The sequence below is a fragment of the Neodiprion fabricii genome, chromosome 4 (assembly GCF_021155785.1).
Source record: "Neodiprion fabricii isolate iyNeoFabr1 chromosome 4, iyNeoFabr1.1, whole genome shotgun sequence".
NCBI classification, from domain to species: domain Eukaryota; kingdom Metazoa; phylum Arthropoda; class Insecta; order Hymenoptera; family Diprionidae; genus Neodiprion; species Neodiprion fabricii.
Window position 1 is genome coordinate 21516464 of NC_060242.1, and position 16920 is coordinate 21533383.

Genomic DNA, 16920 nt, shown 5'->3' on the forward strand with positions numbered 1-16920 from the left:
TTCAGCGCCGGTAGGTGCGCGACTAGTCAAACCGGATGCCTGCGACTCGCCTAGTCAGTCATTTAATCAGCGTAGTCTAAATTATTCGGTTTCAATTTTCAAATTGTGACAACCACAGGCGGGAATACGGACACACCGTACAACATTGCACAAAACAGGTATGCGAGTACTTTACCGGTAATCAACGGCCATCCATTTTGCCTGAAGCCATTGAGATTCCTACCGTCAAATGCCGATAAATATTTCCCGCATCTGTTCAGTGACATTATCGTAAACCGATTTTTAAACACGCATAATTCAAGGTTAGGCCGAGCAACGTGATGGCGCAAAAAGCCTGCGACCCGACGGTGGAGCGGCATTTCAAAGGACACAAGAACGGAATCACTGGTCTTTGCTTCCATCCTGGTACTCACCAGATCGCGTCCAGCAGTTTGGACCACACGCTGATGGTTTGGAACTTCAACGAGAGGGTGCGAGCTTTCAGATTCCTGGCTCACAAGGACATCGTCCTGGACACGGCATACGCTCCTTCGGGAGAAATCGTTGTCAGTGCTTCCAGGGATCGCTCGGTCAGACTCTGGATACCAACTATCAGAGGCGAGTCTCTGGACTTCAGAGGCCACATGGGCGCCGTCAGATCAGCCAGATTTAGTCCAGATGGTGAGAAGGTGAGGGAAAGTAGACAAAAATTGCTTGATCTTTATAATTCTACTTTGAATTTGAATGGTTGGCATTTTATTCCGTTTCCATAGCTGGTCACTGCGTCAGACGATAAAAGTGTCAAACTGTGGATGGTCTGTAGAAGAAGGTTCCTGATGTCCTTTACAGAACATAAGAACTGGGTGAGATCTGCAAAATTTTCACCCGATGGAAGGCTTGTCGTTTCATGCAGCGATGATAAGACAATTAAGCTGTGGGATGTGGTCAGCGGAAAATGTATAAAAACGTTTAATGAAGTAAAAGGTATGTGTACGTCTGTGTACTTGATATTTATTTTTAACCCTTCACGGTGGCACTGAGTCATTTTTATCCCCAGAAATCATGGATTTATTATGGAACACCAAATAAGTGCGACCGCAAAGGGTTAAGAAGTCTGATTAAGAATGGACAGTTGTGTATTCATAACGCTATTGCCTAAGAATACAATTCATCTTTCTAGGGCCAGCGCTTGATGTTGAATTTCATCCCAGTGGAGCTGCTTTAGGATCAGCAAACATTGGCGGCTGTGTTAAACTCTACGACTTACGAACAGCTTGTTTGCAGCAGCATTACGTAGCACACAGTGGCCAAGTGAACAAGGCAACATTTCATCCGAATGGAAATTTTATCCTCACAGCGTCAGAGGACTCCACAATGAAGGTACAGTGATTTTGAAGCTAAGGATTAAAGATATTATACATTATCAATGGAGTTTCCCTTAGAACATGAACTTTCATTTCTCTTGGGTAATCGAGTTTTCATATTCCAGGTTCTAGACTTACTTGAGGGTCGGCCGATTTACACCCTCAAAGCACATAGCGGTGGTGTGACAACTGCAGCCTTTTCGCTGAATGGTGATTTCTTCGCATCAGGCGGATCTGACCGCCAACTTCTGGTATGGAAATCGAATTTCGACAGGGATGACAATGCCCGAAAAACTCCTCGACAACTGATATCGCCAGGGGCTAAATTGAAGCTGAATATGAAACAGGGCGAGAGCGATGTATCGAAGATAGAGGAGGACAAGAACAGAACGATAACAGACGATGAAAAGGAAAAATTAGAAGTAGATGAAGACAGGGATGAAGAGGTTTAATGTCTTGAGTCCAAAATTAGTCATCTGTCAGCAGCTTCCAAGGGACCAGCATCGTGATATAGACGTTAAAATCGAATTATCCGTAATTTTTCAGTATGGAACCGAATCTATGGCGGAATTTGACTCCGGGGATTCAGATGGCTGCTGCAAAGGACCCCTTCGCGATATTCCCGAGGGACGAGTCGATGTCGAAGTGATAAATATGCGAAATCAAAGACCGATGGAAAGAGGACACATCGCTAAATTTCCACCTTATCAGCATAGCACTTGTTCTGCAAGTGAATTGCCAAACCAGAGTCACACGGTTGTAGAAGCACTTAGCGGACAAGTTGAATCGCTGAGGAGTACGATTGTCCTAATGGAAGAGAGGCTTGGCATGGTCGAGAGAGAGCTTGAAAACTTGATTGTATGAATTTTTTAATATTAACGAGTAGTATTAAGTACCGATGAGTCTCATCTTCCTGAATTTCGAATTTGGAATGAATTCCGTATATGTTTAGTTTGAAGGCAGATCGCGACTTAAACGGGGTGTTGGGGCTCTAACAATTTGATTGAAATTTACTTATTTTATGTTTTGCTACCTTTTCACTCACAATACTAAATCTATTTTTATATCCAACTTGATTAAGTATGATATGATAATGCTTAGGCGAACTTGGAGGCTTTTCTTTCAATCGTACCTTAAGATTTTTATGAGGTGATAGGTGAGATTGTAGCGAGTGAATCCCAAATTGAAGTTATGCCATATAATGAAAACGCTAGTCTTCCGCTATTTATTTTTTGTGTTTACACACATGTGATGATATTTATTTTATTACCATTATTCTTAACATTAGAATATACACAATAAAAATATGCACAAAAATGGAGAGAAAATCTTGTATTGTTAGTAAAAGGTACATGTATACGATTACAAAGTTACAAAACTGTTAGTTAATTGAAGGTGGCTATTCAAAAAGAACCAAAAAAGCATAAAGAAGAAAGAAAATTACGAACAAATATCAGGGATATCTGCTGAATGATCGATTTGTTTAACGTTCATTTTTTAGTACCGAGATAAGTACAGGATTTTCCGGTTTTCTTCAGGTAGCCCAATATCTCGTCTGATGAGAGCGGTGTCGTGACGAAAACCTTCTTCCCTGGCAGATCAATCTTCACGTTTTCGATGCCTGGAAAATTATATTTCCAGAGAACTTACCCAATGATAGTTATGTACGACGTCTATGCCGTTAAGGTACAAAAAGGTTATGTTTCACCAACGTACCAGCTTTGTTGCCAAGAACCCGTTCGACGGCACCAGAACAACCGGAACAGGTCATCTCGACGTTGAATTCGTGTACCTGACGAAAAGGGGGAAAAATGATTAACGTGGAAAGCAATGATGGAGCGAAACAGGGCTAACTTTAGGTAAATTTGAGGTTTCTTGTGCCTCACCTGCGACCCCATTGCCACGTTCACGAATTTACAAATTTAAATACTGCGGGGAAAGATAGAGAGGAACTGAATAGAGGCGGGTATGCAGTGTTCGATAATAACATGCGCGAGATATTTTACACTGACTGGTGTCGATTATTGGAAAAAAGAATATCTAATTAGCCTCTTATCATCTCTTTTCTAAAGATGAGGGAGATTATTATAATATCCTTATCGTGCTGGTGTACAAAGTCAAATGTTACGCTGTTTCATTTTTATTCTATTTTTTTGTCACGTGTCAATCTGACGTTTGTGTACTTACCTTTATATTGTAGTTCAGTCATTTTTCGTACGGCGTCGCTAGTAGTTTGCCAAAAAGCGTCACTTGACAACGATTTTGTGAACTATATTTGCCGTCAATCCCGTCCAGTCACGTCCAGCATTGATATTATTGATACACATTACACCGTAAAATACGTTCATTCGCCAATTCAAATTTATCGTAAAGTAATTCATAAAACGATCGTTGAATCGAAGCAAAAGCTGCCGCGACTGTTTGATCTATTTTGAGAAACCGTTGCTTCCTTATCACGAATTCCGAAAATCCGTGTACATGTTTTAAAACAGCGAGACATAGATTTAACAATTTTTGAAAGGATATAATCACAATCATCAAATTCTTTCCAATCTATTGTATTGGTTAATTGTTTATTTTCGCCTTGTTCTAAGCCGAAACCCACTCTAATTACCCTAATTCATTTTTTAAGGGATACCTGCACGCGGCTTTCCGGCACTTCGTCATCAGCTTCAGAAATGTTCAGAATTGGATCGATGCCCCCGTGTTGCCGTAACGATTACGGAAAATCCGGGAGTCGGACACGGATTTGTGCGACAAAACACAAGTAAAAGAACGCGTGTAACGACTTACTCACTCATGGATCGTGAGTCGATCCTCCACTCTGTACCTGATTGCGAGTTAGTCGGGTCCGAGACTCGAACAAGTCGCAGACCCGTTTCGCGAGCTCTGGAAGAAGCTTCGGTTCCGCGAGGCGCAGCCTTATTTGAACAAGTTATTCGTCAACTGTCAATCGCCTTGCGAAAGAGTCAAGAGACGATAGAATTAGCGAAGAAAGTGGAACGCAATGTCGCGCCGACAAAATTTCATCGGTAACTGGACGCTTCTGACGTTGGCAATGACTTTGGCCCTGAGCGGGAGAATCGCCGACGGCCAGGTAGACGATGCTAGGATTGTCTACCCCGACGGCTACAGGGATTCAACCGGGCTGGGATCCACCATCGGTGGAAACACTACTCTTGAGGTAATTATCACGCTGTTTGTCGACGTTATTATTTTAGTTCGACAGATGCGTTATTTTTCACTCTTATGGGCATGGCAATGCGTTTGAAACTTATAGCTTCCACCGATGCCAATAATGCATTCATTTTATGTATTTACATACACTTATCTCCACTGACGTATTCGAGAGCAAGGTAATATAAGCACGTCGCGTAGAATATTCAATATCCAGTAGTAGGTTCATGTATACATCCTTGCATCACAATTTTTGCAAAGATTACTATTATCGAGGCAATGTTATTGCGTAAAGATCGTCGCGAGACGATCAGGTTAAAAGATTTCAAACCGACTTACTATTAGTTTTATTGTCAGATTCTATAGAACTCTGTTCCAGGTCTGAACCAATTAATCTAAATTCATTCAATCTGATACTGTATCCAGATCAGCTTTTTCCACCTATATTTTTTCTAAGCAAACTTACGAATTCTTTCCCGCGTTTTAATCACCTGTTGCGCAAATATAAATAATCGCTGCAAAACCGAGGGGATATTCACTCTTGAAATCAGCTGTACACCCTAGTTTGAAATCAGTCAGAAGTCGCTTGAAACGAGAAAGAAATCACAGAATAGCGCTGAAATCAGATGAAATCGACTAAAAACTGGTGGAATGGGTATCAAAATCGCCTTGAAATCATAACGAAATCACTCAAGATCATCTGAAGTTATCCCGAATGATTTGAAATCGTTATGAGTCATGAAATCACTTACACACTAAAAGTCTGAATAAACAGTTCCTCGGGGAAAACGAGCAGCACAGCCGAACAAGTGTGATATATTTCATTGGGAATTGGCAATAAAAAAATTGAAGACGTATGTTGAACAAAGAGCAGGTGTTTTTCAATATTACAATTGACAGAAACATATATGAACTTGAGATGAAGAATCTAACGAGACCTCGAGGTATCAGGTGGTTTGAATAATTCATGACTATATTGCTCGGCGGGTTACCCTGTAACAGTTTTCTTAAACTTTTATTTCTATTTTTATTTTCGTTCGTCGGAATCGATTTTGTAATCGTCACCTTCTGCCGCCTCCGTGTTCCGTACCTTTGATAGACCGTTGTTTATCGCTACTTATACGTACAGACAAGGTCGTGAAAGTTCGTATCGACTCAGAGAATCAGAGAATCATAATTCAGCTCTCCGAATAGCTATAGAAACGTTTCTAAGATAGTCAACCTGACTTGCTAACGTGGCTCGAAAGTAACGTGAATTTTTGTACCGTCATAGGAAATAATCTATGATTCAAGAATTAATTAATAACATTCAAGAAAACTGTACGGGCAGTCTCGATCTGTAATTGATTGTTGCTTCAACTTGTTGTTACTCAACTTGGGTCCCTTATGCGGCGATAGAAAATTACGGCGGAATAACTTGACCTCAAATAATCCTACAAAAATTCTTATTCGTTTTCTGCTGATCCCAACTAACGTAGTTATTTGCACGCATACCGTACAAAATAGGTCAAGAAATCCTCCGACGTGTTTCTCTTTCCTTTGTGATTCACCAAGACAATTTCCCGTTTCGTAAAGTGTGTGATTTGTGCATCATCATATGCACAAACGGTTGAGGGAATCCTGCGACCTCATAATATCGTCATCGTTATCGTCACCGTGAATACGTCAAGCTTGAATGCCAGATTTCTATAGGGTATGTAAAAGGTGTAATCTGCAATTTTGTGAATACCAATAAACAAGGCGATAATTTTTTTAACGAGGAAAACAAACCTGCTGCCAATATGCGAGTCACGACGGAATGCGGTCTTCGATCGTGCCGGACATTCCCTAATTGTTTTTTCCCTTTCTAGTGGCTTAGTTTTTGTTTAGAAATTTTTTGCCGTCTTTTTCAAATTACTTTGATTGTGCACGTTTATTTATAATGATTACAGATTCACACCGAGTGCAAAGAACGCAACGAATTCGTTTCGGCCTCGAGAATTCTAAAGCGGCTAATCATTCTCGTTTACATTCAATTTATATACACAGTGCAGCACAATTGCTTTATTATACATCCGTGCATTGCTTTTGTAATCGTTAATTCACGTCTCGCGGTTACCGATTTATCAAACTTATACGTCATATATACGCTGGGGAAACGTAACTTGAAGATTACAATCTACTTGGGATTTCCTCGAGCTAGACATTTCGTAATCATTTTTCGAGGCTCAAATCTGAGGATTGCCAGTTTTGTTTACAAGTTTTTGAAATCCTCTGCGTTTCATGCTTTAGATCGAATTCGCAGAATATTTTCTCTTCGTGCCAGAAACGATATATTAAAAATAATTATATTATAATATGTAGTAAAATCGTTGTCAGTACTATATAGGTATATGAAATTTTTTAATTAGTTACATAGCTAAATTTAAATATCGAGATAAACTGTGCAGAGCAAGTAAAAATAAAAGATAAATTATTTATGGGATACTTTTCGAGAGTGCTTATAAAACTATTTCACGGAAGCCAGAATTTGTCGATCGTTATGTAGCGATATATAGTATTATATTTTGTCGAATCATCGATGAAACTAATGAAAAAATTGATGTCACATACTTCTGTAATATGAATAACGACAATAAACGGTGAAAGGAAACGAGTTTTGAAGAATATCGCGCGGTATTTACCGCACGTTCAAAGGACGTAAATTTTTGCGGTTTACAAGTAGCGAACAAACACGCAGATATCTATACCCTCGATGATTCACACACCTCAGGTAAACGATGGCGAGAAAAGAATCGTCTCACGCAAGTTCTCTACCAACAAGTGCAGTCGGCCGACGATGAATTTCAATTAAAGTTCAAGTTGCCGATTTACAGAATTTTTGTTGATTTTTCTCAACACTGACGAAAAAACATCTCAATTGGTGACACAACTTCATTCGAGGTGGAAAAACTGGGTGCTTAAAAATTCATTGATGCAAATCGGAGAGGCGCTTCGTCGTGGTTTGACGACCTTTTCGTTTCACCCGCTCTTACTCATGCGAATGTAAAAAATTTATTCACGCACACGTCCTGCTGCATGCTGCAGGTAGAATTTCGTCCTCATCCATGATTCAGAATCAGAATGTCCGCTGCTGGGTTGTAATAAATATCGTTGAGTTTACTTCTAACACACGTCGAAACCGGTGCGGAGCTATAAATATACCGTTTAGTAGCGCGATTTCCAGTTATTTACCGTTTTTTCTTCGTTTTTATCTCCCCCTACTCTAGTTTGATCTGTACAATTTATCTGAGATATCACGCAATCAATTTCCAGGTCTGAATCATTCCTCGGAATTTTTTACCTTCGATTTTTTCTTTCCTGTGACTCATTGGTTCAATTAATGTTCGGAAATTCTTGAGTAATTTACGAATATTGAATCACTTCGTAATTTGATTTGCACAAATAATATGGTAGAAATTTAAACTCGCCTCAAACACTTTTCTACCCCGCCTATAATGAACATTTTTGTCATAGAATAATAACTAATGAATTAAAAAATATCAACAAATCTAGTTTAAATTTCCTTATCTACTAATTTTTCAGATGGAGCTCAGACTGGCCAGAGAATTCAACGAGATTCAAACTTTAGAGGACTTTCTCAATAAAATTCAAGGTGTACCGGAAGGAGAGAATCTTGGCGTCCCATCGCTGTCAAGTGAGTATATTAACACGAATATCAATAATAATAACAACAACACGCGTATAATATTGCATAAATCTTTATTTGAATATTTGTAAATTGCTTCGCGTTACAGCACATATCACAGAAACTTTATTCTCGTTATATAAGAATCATCGTAGGTATAATGTATAAGTAAATAATAATAAGTAATATAGATATTTAACACGGATATTAAGATAATAATAATAATAAACAAGATTATTGCAGGGTGTATATAGATATATTTATATTTATATGTATTTATGTATGTTGTATGCGTATACTTTGATATATTTCATTAGGATATATATTGGGTATATTAAAAATAATAATAGTTTATTGCCTCGCGGTAAAAAAATAAAATAGAAATTCACATCCTAACAACTGTAACGAGATCATTTCACAGTATTGCATGGTATAAAACAAATACAGGGTATAAGTATAATTGCTGAATCGAACGGACAGCTAACTGATAAATAAAAATCCAACAGAAAATAAAGTATATTATAAAAAAAAAAAAAATCGCTGACCCAGTCCGCGCATAGAATGAAACTCAATCAAGGGAACGTCGGACAAATATATTGTGAAATAGAAGCTCAATATTTGTAACAAATAATAGAAAAGAAAGATAACGCTCCCAGTGTTATTATATTGCTCCCAGCTCCATATAAATATTGCGATGTATTGCTCAAATTTAGCAACTTCCATATTGTGATTGTGATGAAAGCAGAATATAGATAAAGAACCGAAGATGAAATTCGCGCGATGATTAAATTATCTCCTTCATGATATGAACAAGAGAACACTAACATCGAGTATAAAATGTTCTAATTATTCTGCACCGATATTTCATATCGATAATCACCTCAGAGGTTTTGAATCTGCGAACGAACATTGACCGCATTTCGAGCAAACAATCGTAACAAAAGAAGAAAAAACAATAATAGCACAAAATATCTTTCAATCACGTTTTGACAAAGTATATGTGAAAAAGCGAAAGAAGATGAAGTAAAATCCATCCGCCGACGAACAGAATCGAAAATAGATCCCAGGATCGGGTTCGCCGTTCACACGAATTCCGAGCCGGTGTCGACGAATCCACAGGGCGCATTGAACTCCTGATTCAAGCTGCGCCTGCACCTCGAGCTGCCCTGATAAATGATTAGGTGAATGAGATAGTTGAATACGAATCGAGCGCCGCAGTTATGGGGAAGTTGTTCTTCGCGGAGCGGGCGGTCGTATAAATCGGCAAATACGAGTCTACCCTCGCGGTTGTACTGAGGAGTGCGAAGCGCGGCCTCCGCCCTCCGAACGGAAATCTCGGCGTTGAAATTCTCCAAGAAACGGTCGCGCTGCGCAACGAAGTCGTCCTCCTCGTTCTCCGCCGGAAAATAGCCGCCGAAGTTGCAGTTTATGTTCGGGACGAGCTTGCTGCTGATCTCTGTGATCTCGACGAGCGTTGGCAGCAGCGTTCGATCCTGGCCATCGGTCTCCATCGAATGAACAGCCTCTTGGTGCGCCAGATCACCGACCTCCCTGGTGAAAAAAGGCAAATTATTGTCTGCGATTTTCTTTAAGTGTTTGTTAAGTGAGAAAACGGTTGTGATTTTTTAAAAGAAGTTTTTTTTCCCTCAGATTTCACGGTCTTTAATTGGATGACTTTAGAATTGATTGTTTTTTGCGTACGTCAATCGTTGAGGAAATGGGTATCAGTTTTTGTAGAATATCTTAGAATTTATATCGTTTAGAGAAACAATTGACTAATATTTGTTTATTCTCTTTAAAAGGATCAATTATCGAGACAAGGCGAGTTCAAAAATATTTGACAGATTATTTAAATTCACAAAAATCGTACGGAAAAGATTAGGAAAAATTTTTGAAAACAAACTTATTAATTATCTGTTAGGTCAATTAAGGTAGATTCCAGAATAGTATTTCATACTTTCCCTCCAGACATTCGGAATCTTATACAAAGAATAATTCCAAAAACCTGATATTCATCTGCGTAATTCTATGAAAAAGAATTTCTCTGTCTTCGTAACTGTAGATTTTCACAAAAGTTGTAAGAAGTTGCAATGTGTTAGTCTACAATCATCTATACGTGAAACTATAACTGTTCCTATTTCTCCATATATTTTCTTACAATAATACAAGATTTCACGGACTGTCATTGTCATTTATACGGCCTGCAGATTTGTTACTTTCTCTCAATATCTGTTGCAGAAAACTGTCGATTATCTTAATTTATTACTCTCCGTATATAAGGAGGAACTCATATTATACTCTTTTGCAAAAATTTACTGAGTTCGATTTCACTTTCTTTTTTTTTCTTTAAGTAGTTGATTTTATCTATATTCTGTTGTAGATGATTGGTAAATATTGTAATTCTTCGTAAATATTTCATCGAATTGTCAATTACTTCTGTATACGAATTATTTTTACCACGGTTCCTCCTCGTCTAGGATTTCATTGCTGACGAGTGAATATGCGATCTGCAGCTGGCTCTGCCTCCGCCACTTCTGGAGCCCGGCTCCCCGCTTAGCTGACTTCTTCGAGAACTCGATCTGACCACTGGCCTCGACGTACTTGACCCCGGATCGCGACTCGAGAACGTCGAAGGCCCATTCGTCGGCCGTTATCCTGCGCGACGAGGGTCGCTCTTCGGTCCGCATCCTCCGGATGCTCGCCTCGATTTCCTCCACTCTGGTTGGCGCCACATCCAAGGCAAAGAGCCTCGTCAGATCGTTTTCATTTAGCTCCCACGGCCCGTCACTCTCTTCGACTTTCTTCACCACGTTGTTGTTTTCCGGGTCCAAAACCAGCGGCTCACCATCGCTAATCGAAAGCCCCTCGAAATTCAGACGACAGTTCGATGTTATCGCGTAATTGTCCGCCGTGTTGTCACGGTGAAGTTTCCTGCAACAGTGAAAAACAGAATCGATCAACTTGTAAGATTGCAACCTGAATTTCGTTAAATTCAGTCCCAAAATGGGTATTGCACACCGAGAAATCGCATATGGTACAGTGACGAATTTGCAGGATTTGCAAATGCTAACTACAACCATAGTACAGTACAATTTTCTGTATATCATACGGTACATTATGAAAAATTGTGGTGTCAAAATTGACCAAAATTGCCCACCGCGGACTATTACGAGAGTACAATTTTCATTGCAATAAATCCAAAAATTCCGTATCAGATGATGTTAGATTGACATCGAATTACAGTCTCTAAAAGTCCGTACAGCACTTTTCATACAGTGTACAAGACTGATCTTTATGCCATATGGCATTATACAAGACGTGAATTTTTAGTACATATACTATTATGTACCTTTTTCCCCGCGCCTGACTTTTCAGCATTACTGCAAACTTACTTTACTTTTTTTTTTCAATTTTCAAACCCTCGTCCGAGGCGCTAGGTTCAATTTAAACCCGTCAAGAAGGTTTTCGCTGGTGTTAGTCAGTCATGGATGTGTGGATTTGTCCCCCGTTCGGTCATCTGCATATGCAGATTGGCACTTGGGCTCGGCCACAGAGAGAGAGAGAGAGAGAGAGAGAAAGAGAGAGAGCAAGATAGGAGGGGTCGGCGTTCTCAGTATAGCGTAAGATTGTACAACCAGACGTAGTAAAATAAAACTCGACAAACGGTATATCAAGACGGCGTATAATATGCCCGTCCATAGTATTAAGGTACAGTACGAGCGTTAGTTCGTAGTACGGGGATCCTTGGACCCGGAGTTTAAAGTCAAGGTCAAAAAAATCTGGCAAACTACCCAACGCTAATGTATACGTGTTATACATCACTATTCCATGGTGGAAAACACATTACAGACCAAGCCGATGGCCGGTGACCCCCTAGCTAGTTTAGCCTCCAGCTTCCTCTCCTGATTCTCCTTCTCCTCCCCCTCCTTGTTTAATCGAATGCCAAACTTGTCCGTGCAAGTAAACGCGAAATCGATCGAACCCGCGAGCGTCCAAATTGATCGTGACCACATTTTCAAATTGTACAGACAATATTTTCACCCAGGAAATGGGTTTTATCACCAAAAATTCCCTCGGCATGATACTTGATTACAGGTAATCTAAATGCAAGCACAGTTCGAACTTGAGAAGAATATACCGTTCGGACTGCGCAGTCGTCGACGAAAACAACGTTTGGTTTCAACTACCGGGTTGCTACAAATATTCAAACACCAAACGATGTTGTATCGTTGACAGGCCGCGGAACACGGGCGAGAAAAATCGACCGTCACCACCATGAACTGACCTTGCGACCTGGGATTTCCTATAGCTGATGCCGGACGCCGATTCGATGGAGCTGAATATGTGTCTGGACGTGATTTTGTGGGCCTTCATGAAAGCCGCGACGTTTTCGCGGCCGCTAATCGTACGTCCGAACCAGTCGAGGACGACGTTGTGGGCTAGATGGTCCTCGAGGCCGGGGGCAAGTCCGTCAACCAGGGAGAAGTAGCTGTTGGCGAAGGAAATCGCCTGAGCTTGATCCTCCATCCTGACAATATCGGTCTATTGACCCCTCCTGGCCAGCTCTGCGGCGCGATTTAGACGAGTGATTAGAATAACGGACTAGACTGCGACTCGATTTATTTGCTCCCAGAAACCGGCGACGATCACAAGACGGACAACGACGGTCAGCGTGCAGGGAAATTTTACAAGGGATGCGGAAAATCGAGGACCCGTTAACCACAAACCATCCCTCATCCACTTATCGTATAAGGGCGCTCTTCTCCTCCTCGTTTTTATATCGCGAACCAGTCCCAAATCCCTGCAACTATTGACTCCTACAGGATGAGGTAGAGCTCTCGTTAGGTAACAATCGCCGGTTGATATCCCTCCGTCTCTTCTCCTCCTCGCGCACCGTACAAACCGACTACTCCACTCTCGGACGTACTATGACCACGGTTTTACTCCAGCTCCTCTCCCCCTCTCTACCTCCTCATCGCGGTTTCTTCTCCCTCTTCCTCCTTCCTCTCCGTGTCGTATACTATACTCGCAGCTTTTTGTACCACTCCGCAAGGCGAAGCGGACCACGGTATATTTGCCGGTGAATGAAGAAGCGTCTGTCCTGCGAAATGAATGAGAGAGAGAGAGAAAGAGACAGAAATGATTACCCCAAATCACGTCTAATTCACAAACTTCTTTGCAGACCGGTTCAACGTCGGGGACGAACGAGCGAACGTCGAGATACCGAAGCAGGCGACTTGCACCCCGAAGGAGCAGCCCGTACTCCTGAAGAGGTCCACCATAAACACCAAGTACTTTCCCTCCTGCACGTGGGTACCGAGGTGCTCCGGGTGCTGCGGACATCCCGAGTTCTCTTGCCAACCGACCGAAACCGTCGCGAGGAACTTTCAGGTAATTGCCGTCGAGTACGACATACAGAAGCACATGAGGTACAAGAGCAAGGAGACCGTCATCATCGAGGAGCACACGAAGTGCAGGTGTGGTTGCACCCGGAAGGCCAAGGTAAGGCAGTAGGTTTTCGAACACCCTTGTTGTTTTCCATCCCGGTAAGTTCATTGGTTAATCCATTCGATCCGCTTCTTGCAGGACTGCAACGAGAAGCAATCTTACATTGCTGCCGAGTGTCGCTGCGAGTGTACGAACACTGACGAGGAGTCGAAGTGCCTGAAGGAGAGCGCGATCAGGCGCTGGAACCCTGAAACGTGCACTTGCGCCTGCCTCGGAATCTACGAATGCACAAACGGAATGTACTACGATCACAATACATGCAGGTGCGTCAGAAGCCGCTGATGATTATTCTCAGGGAAATTTCGGCACGCTGCTGCAACACAGAACTTTATTTTTCTGGCTATCCGTAACTCTTTCTATGCAGTATTTTTTTTTTCTCATTTTTATGTTCCTCGTGGTGTGAATAAATCCGTTTCCTTATCCGAACTGTGTGCTTGTGGACTTGTAGTGGCTTTGGCTATCGCGTTATGTGGTGAAGGAAAGTGCGGCAGTAAAGAATCGCTAACACATCTTGGGAAAAGGTTCTTTCTTCTAAACGTTATGCACCTTCTTCATCTACTTCTTGTCCCGATTGGTAATAAAAACTCCTTCTGACTCCACCTCCTTCTGAAGTAAGTATAATCTCTTCCTCTCATTATTACCATCACCGTTAGCGTTGTTGTTATTATTATTATGAGGAGAGTAATAACTTCGGCGAAGCTTTTAGCGGCGATGTTGCGTCGCTGCGTTGTTTTGGTAATTGATTTTCTTCCCTTGTAAGTTGTTCCCATTAACACGGTCTGCGGATGACCTGCGTTGTAGACGCTCCTCTGCAAGTTCGTAATACCGAGATTACCGCTCTACCTGCTCGCCTGCATCTGAGCACCGTAGTTAATGCTGAATGCACATTCATTGTCCAAAGAACGAGTAAAACAAACTCGATTCCGAAGAGATTGCGCGACGACGGCCGGTGCGCGATTTACAACATGGATGGAGGCACCCTGGTATTCTGAGTGTTTTGCAAAGTAGAAGGACTCGAGTTTGAACGTTCTCGCGGATTCCCCTCGGGTGCAACGTGCCCTTGATGACGGCGAAATCGTGACTCGTCACAATTGGCTGAGGATTAGAGGAGAAAAACCCGACGTTTTTACTCTTCGCGAAGAAGGGCAGTAAAAACGAAAGGGAATAACATTGGCAATTAGTTGTTGGGGTTTGGGAATGGTATTATACGGAGTTGTGGCTAACAATAAGGTGTGAGTCCATCGGTCCGACGAGTGTCCTCATTTCCAATCGATGAAAATTCTTCTTCACTAAGCAGAAAGAAGAATTGCAATCCATTCACGAAGAACATCATTACGTTTTTACCCTGACGTGATTTCAGCTGTAGAAGATTTCTCCTGAGGAATCACAATGACGACAACGGTCAGCAGAACAGGCGAACCTATCCTAGGTACGATTTACCAGATTCATCGGCTGTTGGACAGTCTCCTGTTATCTACACCATTGACGCTAATGATCCAAGACGCAGGCATAAAGAGGATCCTGAATAACGTTATACACCTGCTCACTTGGGAAGATGATCTGGCTTCCTCAGCACGACAGAGATGGAAAAGAAGAAATGACGAATAAAGACTGTTCTATTATCCCATGATCGTACTCTTCCCCTCACCAATGATGACCAACCTCAATAATTAGAGAAGGCGAGAAAAGCTGAGATAACCATTCCTGTCGATAATAAGTATCGTATTTATTATTATTAGTTGAAATGAATTGATATTTCTAGATCAAAATTTGTTCACATTTTAGTAGAAGAGACATATTTTTGCCTAATTTATGAAAAGTTTCTTTTTAAATCTGATAGTTTAGAACCAAACTTAATTGTAAGACCTAAACCTTCTTAAGGGACAAATTTCATGGTACTTTTTCGTCTATTCTTCTTTCGGGTCATATGATCCTGAATTTCATTACTAGACTCTAAGGGAGAAGTGATAGGGTTTTGAGCAGCTGTAGTAAGGGAGTATCATTCCCTATGTGATAAAGATCGGATAAGAGATTTTGTTTTAAACAAATTGACAAAGCGATATGATATTTTTCTATACGCTTCTGAACGTAATATACATGTATTTAATAAACATATGTCCAGAATAGGATACAAATCTCTATTTTACAGATAAAATTCATGTGGTCAATGCTACAATTCGTAAATTATTGCGCACAACATTGAGTTTGCTACTCATGAAACACCGAATACACATATTGGTCTATACGGATTATAAAACATTTATAACGAATCATTAGTCAACAATAACATTTTACTACGCGAGATCGACATTTCTTGTTAGGACAAGAAATGACTAAACAAACACAAAGTATCTATAGAACAGGGTCCGACACCAATGCTAAGTGCCCAAGTATTTATCTAGTTACCCTCCGGGATACTAATCGATGTCTGTAGCTCCTCCTTCTGCTTCTCTTGCAGTTGCAAGTTCAGTTTTACGATCGACTTGTTTAGCCTCAAGAGTAGACTATGTGAATTGTTCACAGATTCGATAGTACTCGCTATAGATTCTGGAACAAAGAACAGCTTTTGCTGAAAAATTCAGGGTGGTTCGGTAGATTTTTTTTTGTTTCTTATATCATGAAGAAAGTAAAAATGCATGTTGAGGTTATGTCTGAAGAATTCACGATCGAATTTATGACAGTTGCATGCATGTCAGAGAGAATTAGTGATTAGATAAATTGGAGCCATTCGTGAATTTGATACAAGCGATATGCCCTCACCGATCGACGTCGCGATATCTTTGATCACAGACTCCGTAGATATCCTACTCTTTTTTGTTTCACTCATTTTTTGCACCGCCTAGATTGATACCTCTGACAATTACACATTGGCTAATTCGACAGTGACTAGATTCGAGAGCAACTTACAGGGAGCTGAGAAACAATTTTCACTTCGTTTTTCCGTTGACATCCATTAACACACGCAAGTTGCCATACGTATTCAAGTTTGAGGTTCTTTGAAATGGCGGGAAAATCTTCAGCGGCGGTCATTACCTGACTCTCTTGGTCATACTGCGTTCAGTTGCTACAATAATCAGTCGATCGAATCGACTTTTTTACGGGTAAAAAAAAAACATTATCAAGTTTCAAGCTTCTTTTATTACCGCAAGATTTCATTCTATATCGATCTCTGTTTTGTACAAACGTATTAGATTAAATTCGTTTGGAATTCGACCTTCGTTTGAC

The 16920-nt window shown here is 40.9% G+C and overlaps 4 protein-coding genes across 7 annotated transcripts; 2 read left to right on the forward strand and 2 right to left on the reverse strand.

Moving 5' to 3' along the window:
• The first annotated feature begins 68 nt into the window (after positions 1-68).
• LOC124180767 (POC1 centriolar protein homolog A) lies at positions 69-2771 on the forward strand. Of its 2 annotated transcripts, none has more exons than XM_046566537.1 (6): positions 69-158; positions 308-668; positions 753-963; positions 1160-1359; positions 1469-1789; positions 1890-2771. In XM_046566537.1, exons 2-6 carry the CDS (start codon positions 321-323, stop codon positions 2205-2207), a joined length of 1398 nt encoding a protein of 465 aa, XP_046422493.1. In that variant the 5' UTR covers positions 69-158; positions 308-320; the 3' UTR covers positions 2208-2771. The 2 variants fall into 2 exon arrangements, with proteins under 2 accessions (XP_046422493.1, XP_046422492.1); XM_046566536.1 differs by having other exon boundaries at positions 70-158; positions 303-668.
• LOC124180774 (copper transport protein ATOX1) lies at positions 2661-3490 on the reverse strand. The gene is made up of 3 exons (XM_046566549.1): positions 3230-3490; positions 3060-3135; positions 2661-2964 (listed from the first exon to the last, which is right to left on the reverse strand). Exons 1-3 carry the CDS (start codon positions 3239-3241, stop codon positions 2834-2836), a joined length of 219 nt encoding a protein of 72 aa, XP_046422505.1. The 5' UTR covers positions 3242-3490; the 3' UTR covers positions 2661-2833.
• Positions 3491-3601: 111 nt separating this feature from the next.
• Positions 3602-15836, forward strand: LOC124180769 (platelet-derived growth factor subunit A-like). 2 transcript variants are annotated; one of them, XM_046566542.1, is made up of 6 exons: positions 3602-3676; positions 3976-4527; positions 8085-8196; positions 13370-13689; positions 13774-13958; positions 15056-15836. In XM_046566542.1, exons 2-6 carry the CDS (start codon positions 4351-4353, stop codon positions 15222-15224), a joined length of 963 nt encoding a protein of 320 aa, XP_046422498.1. In that variant the 5' UTR covers positions 3602-3676; positions 3976-4350; the 3' UTR covers positions 15225-15836. The 2 variants fall into 2 exon arrangements, with proteins under 2 accessions (XP_046422498.1, XP_046422499.1); XM_046566543.1 differs by lacking the exon at positions 15056-15836 and adding an exon at positions 14144-15039 and having other exon boundaries at positions 3643-4527.
• On the reverse strand, positions 8253-16830 carry LOC124180768. Of its 2 annotated transcripts, XM_046566541.1 has the most exons (6): positions 16603-16830; positions 16456-16534; positions 16102-16242; positions 12473-12752; positions 10645-11118; positions 8253-9738 (listed from the first exon to the last, which is right to left on the reverse strand). In XM_046566541.1, exons 4-6 carry the CDS (start codon positions 12712-12714, stop codon positions 9270-9272), a joined length of 1185 nt encoding a protein of 394 aa, XP_046422497.1. In that variant the 5' UTR covers positions 12715-12752; positions 16102-16242; positions 16456-16534; positions 16603-16830; the 3' UTR covers positions 8253-9269. The 2 variants fall into 2 exon arrangements, with proteins under 2 accessions (XP_046422497.1, XP_046422494.1); XM_046566538.1 differs by lacking the exon at positions 16456-16534 and having other exon boundaries at positions 16603-16816.
• Positions 16831-16920: the final 90 nt, after the last annotated feature.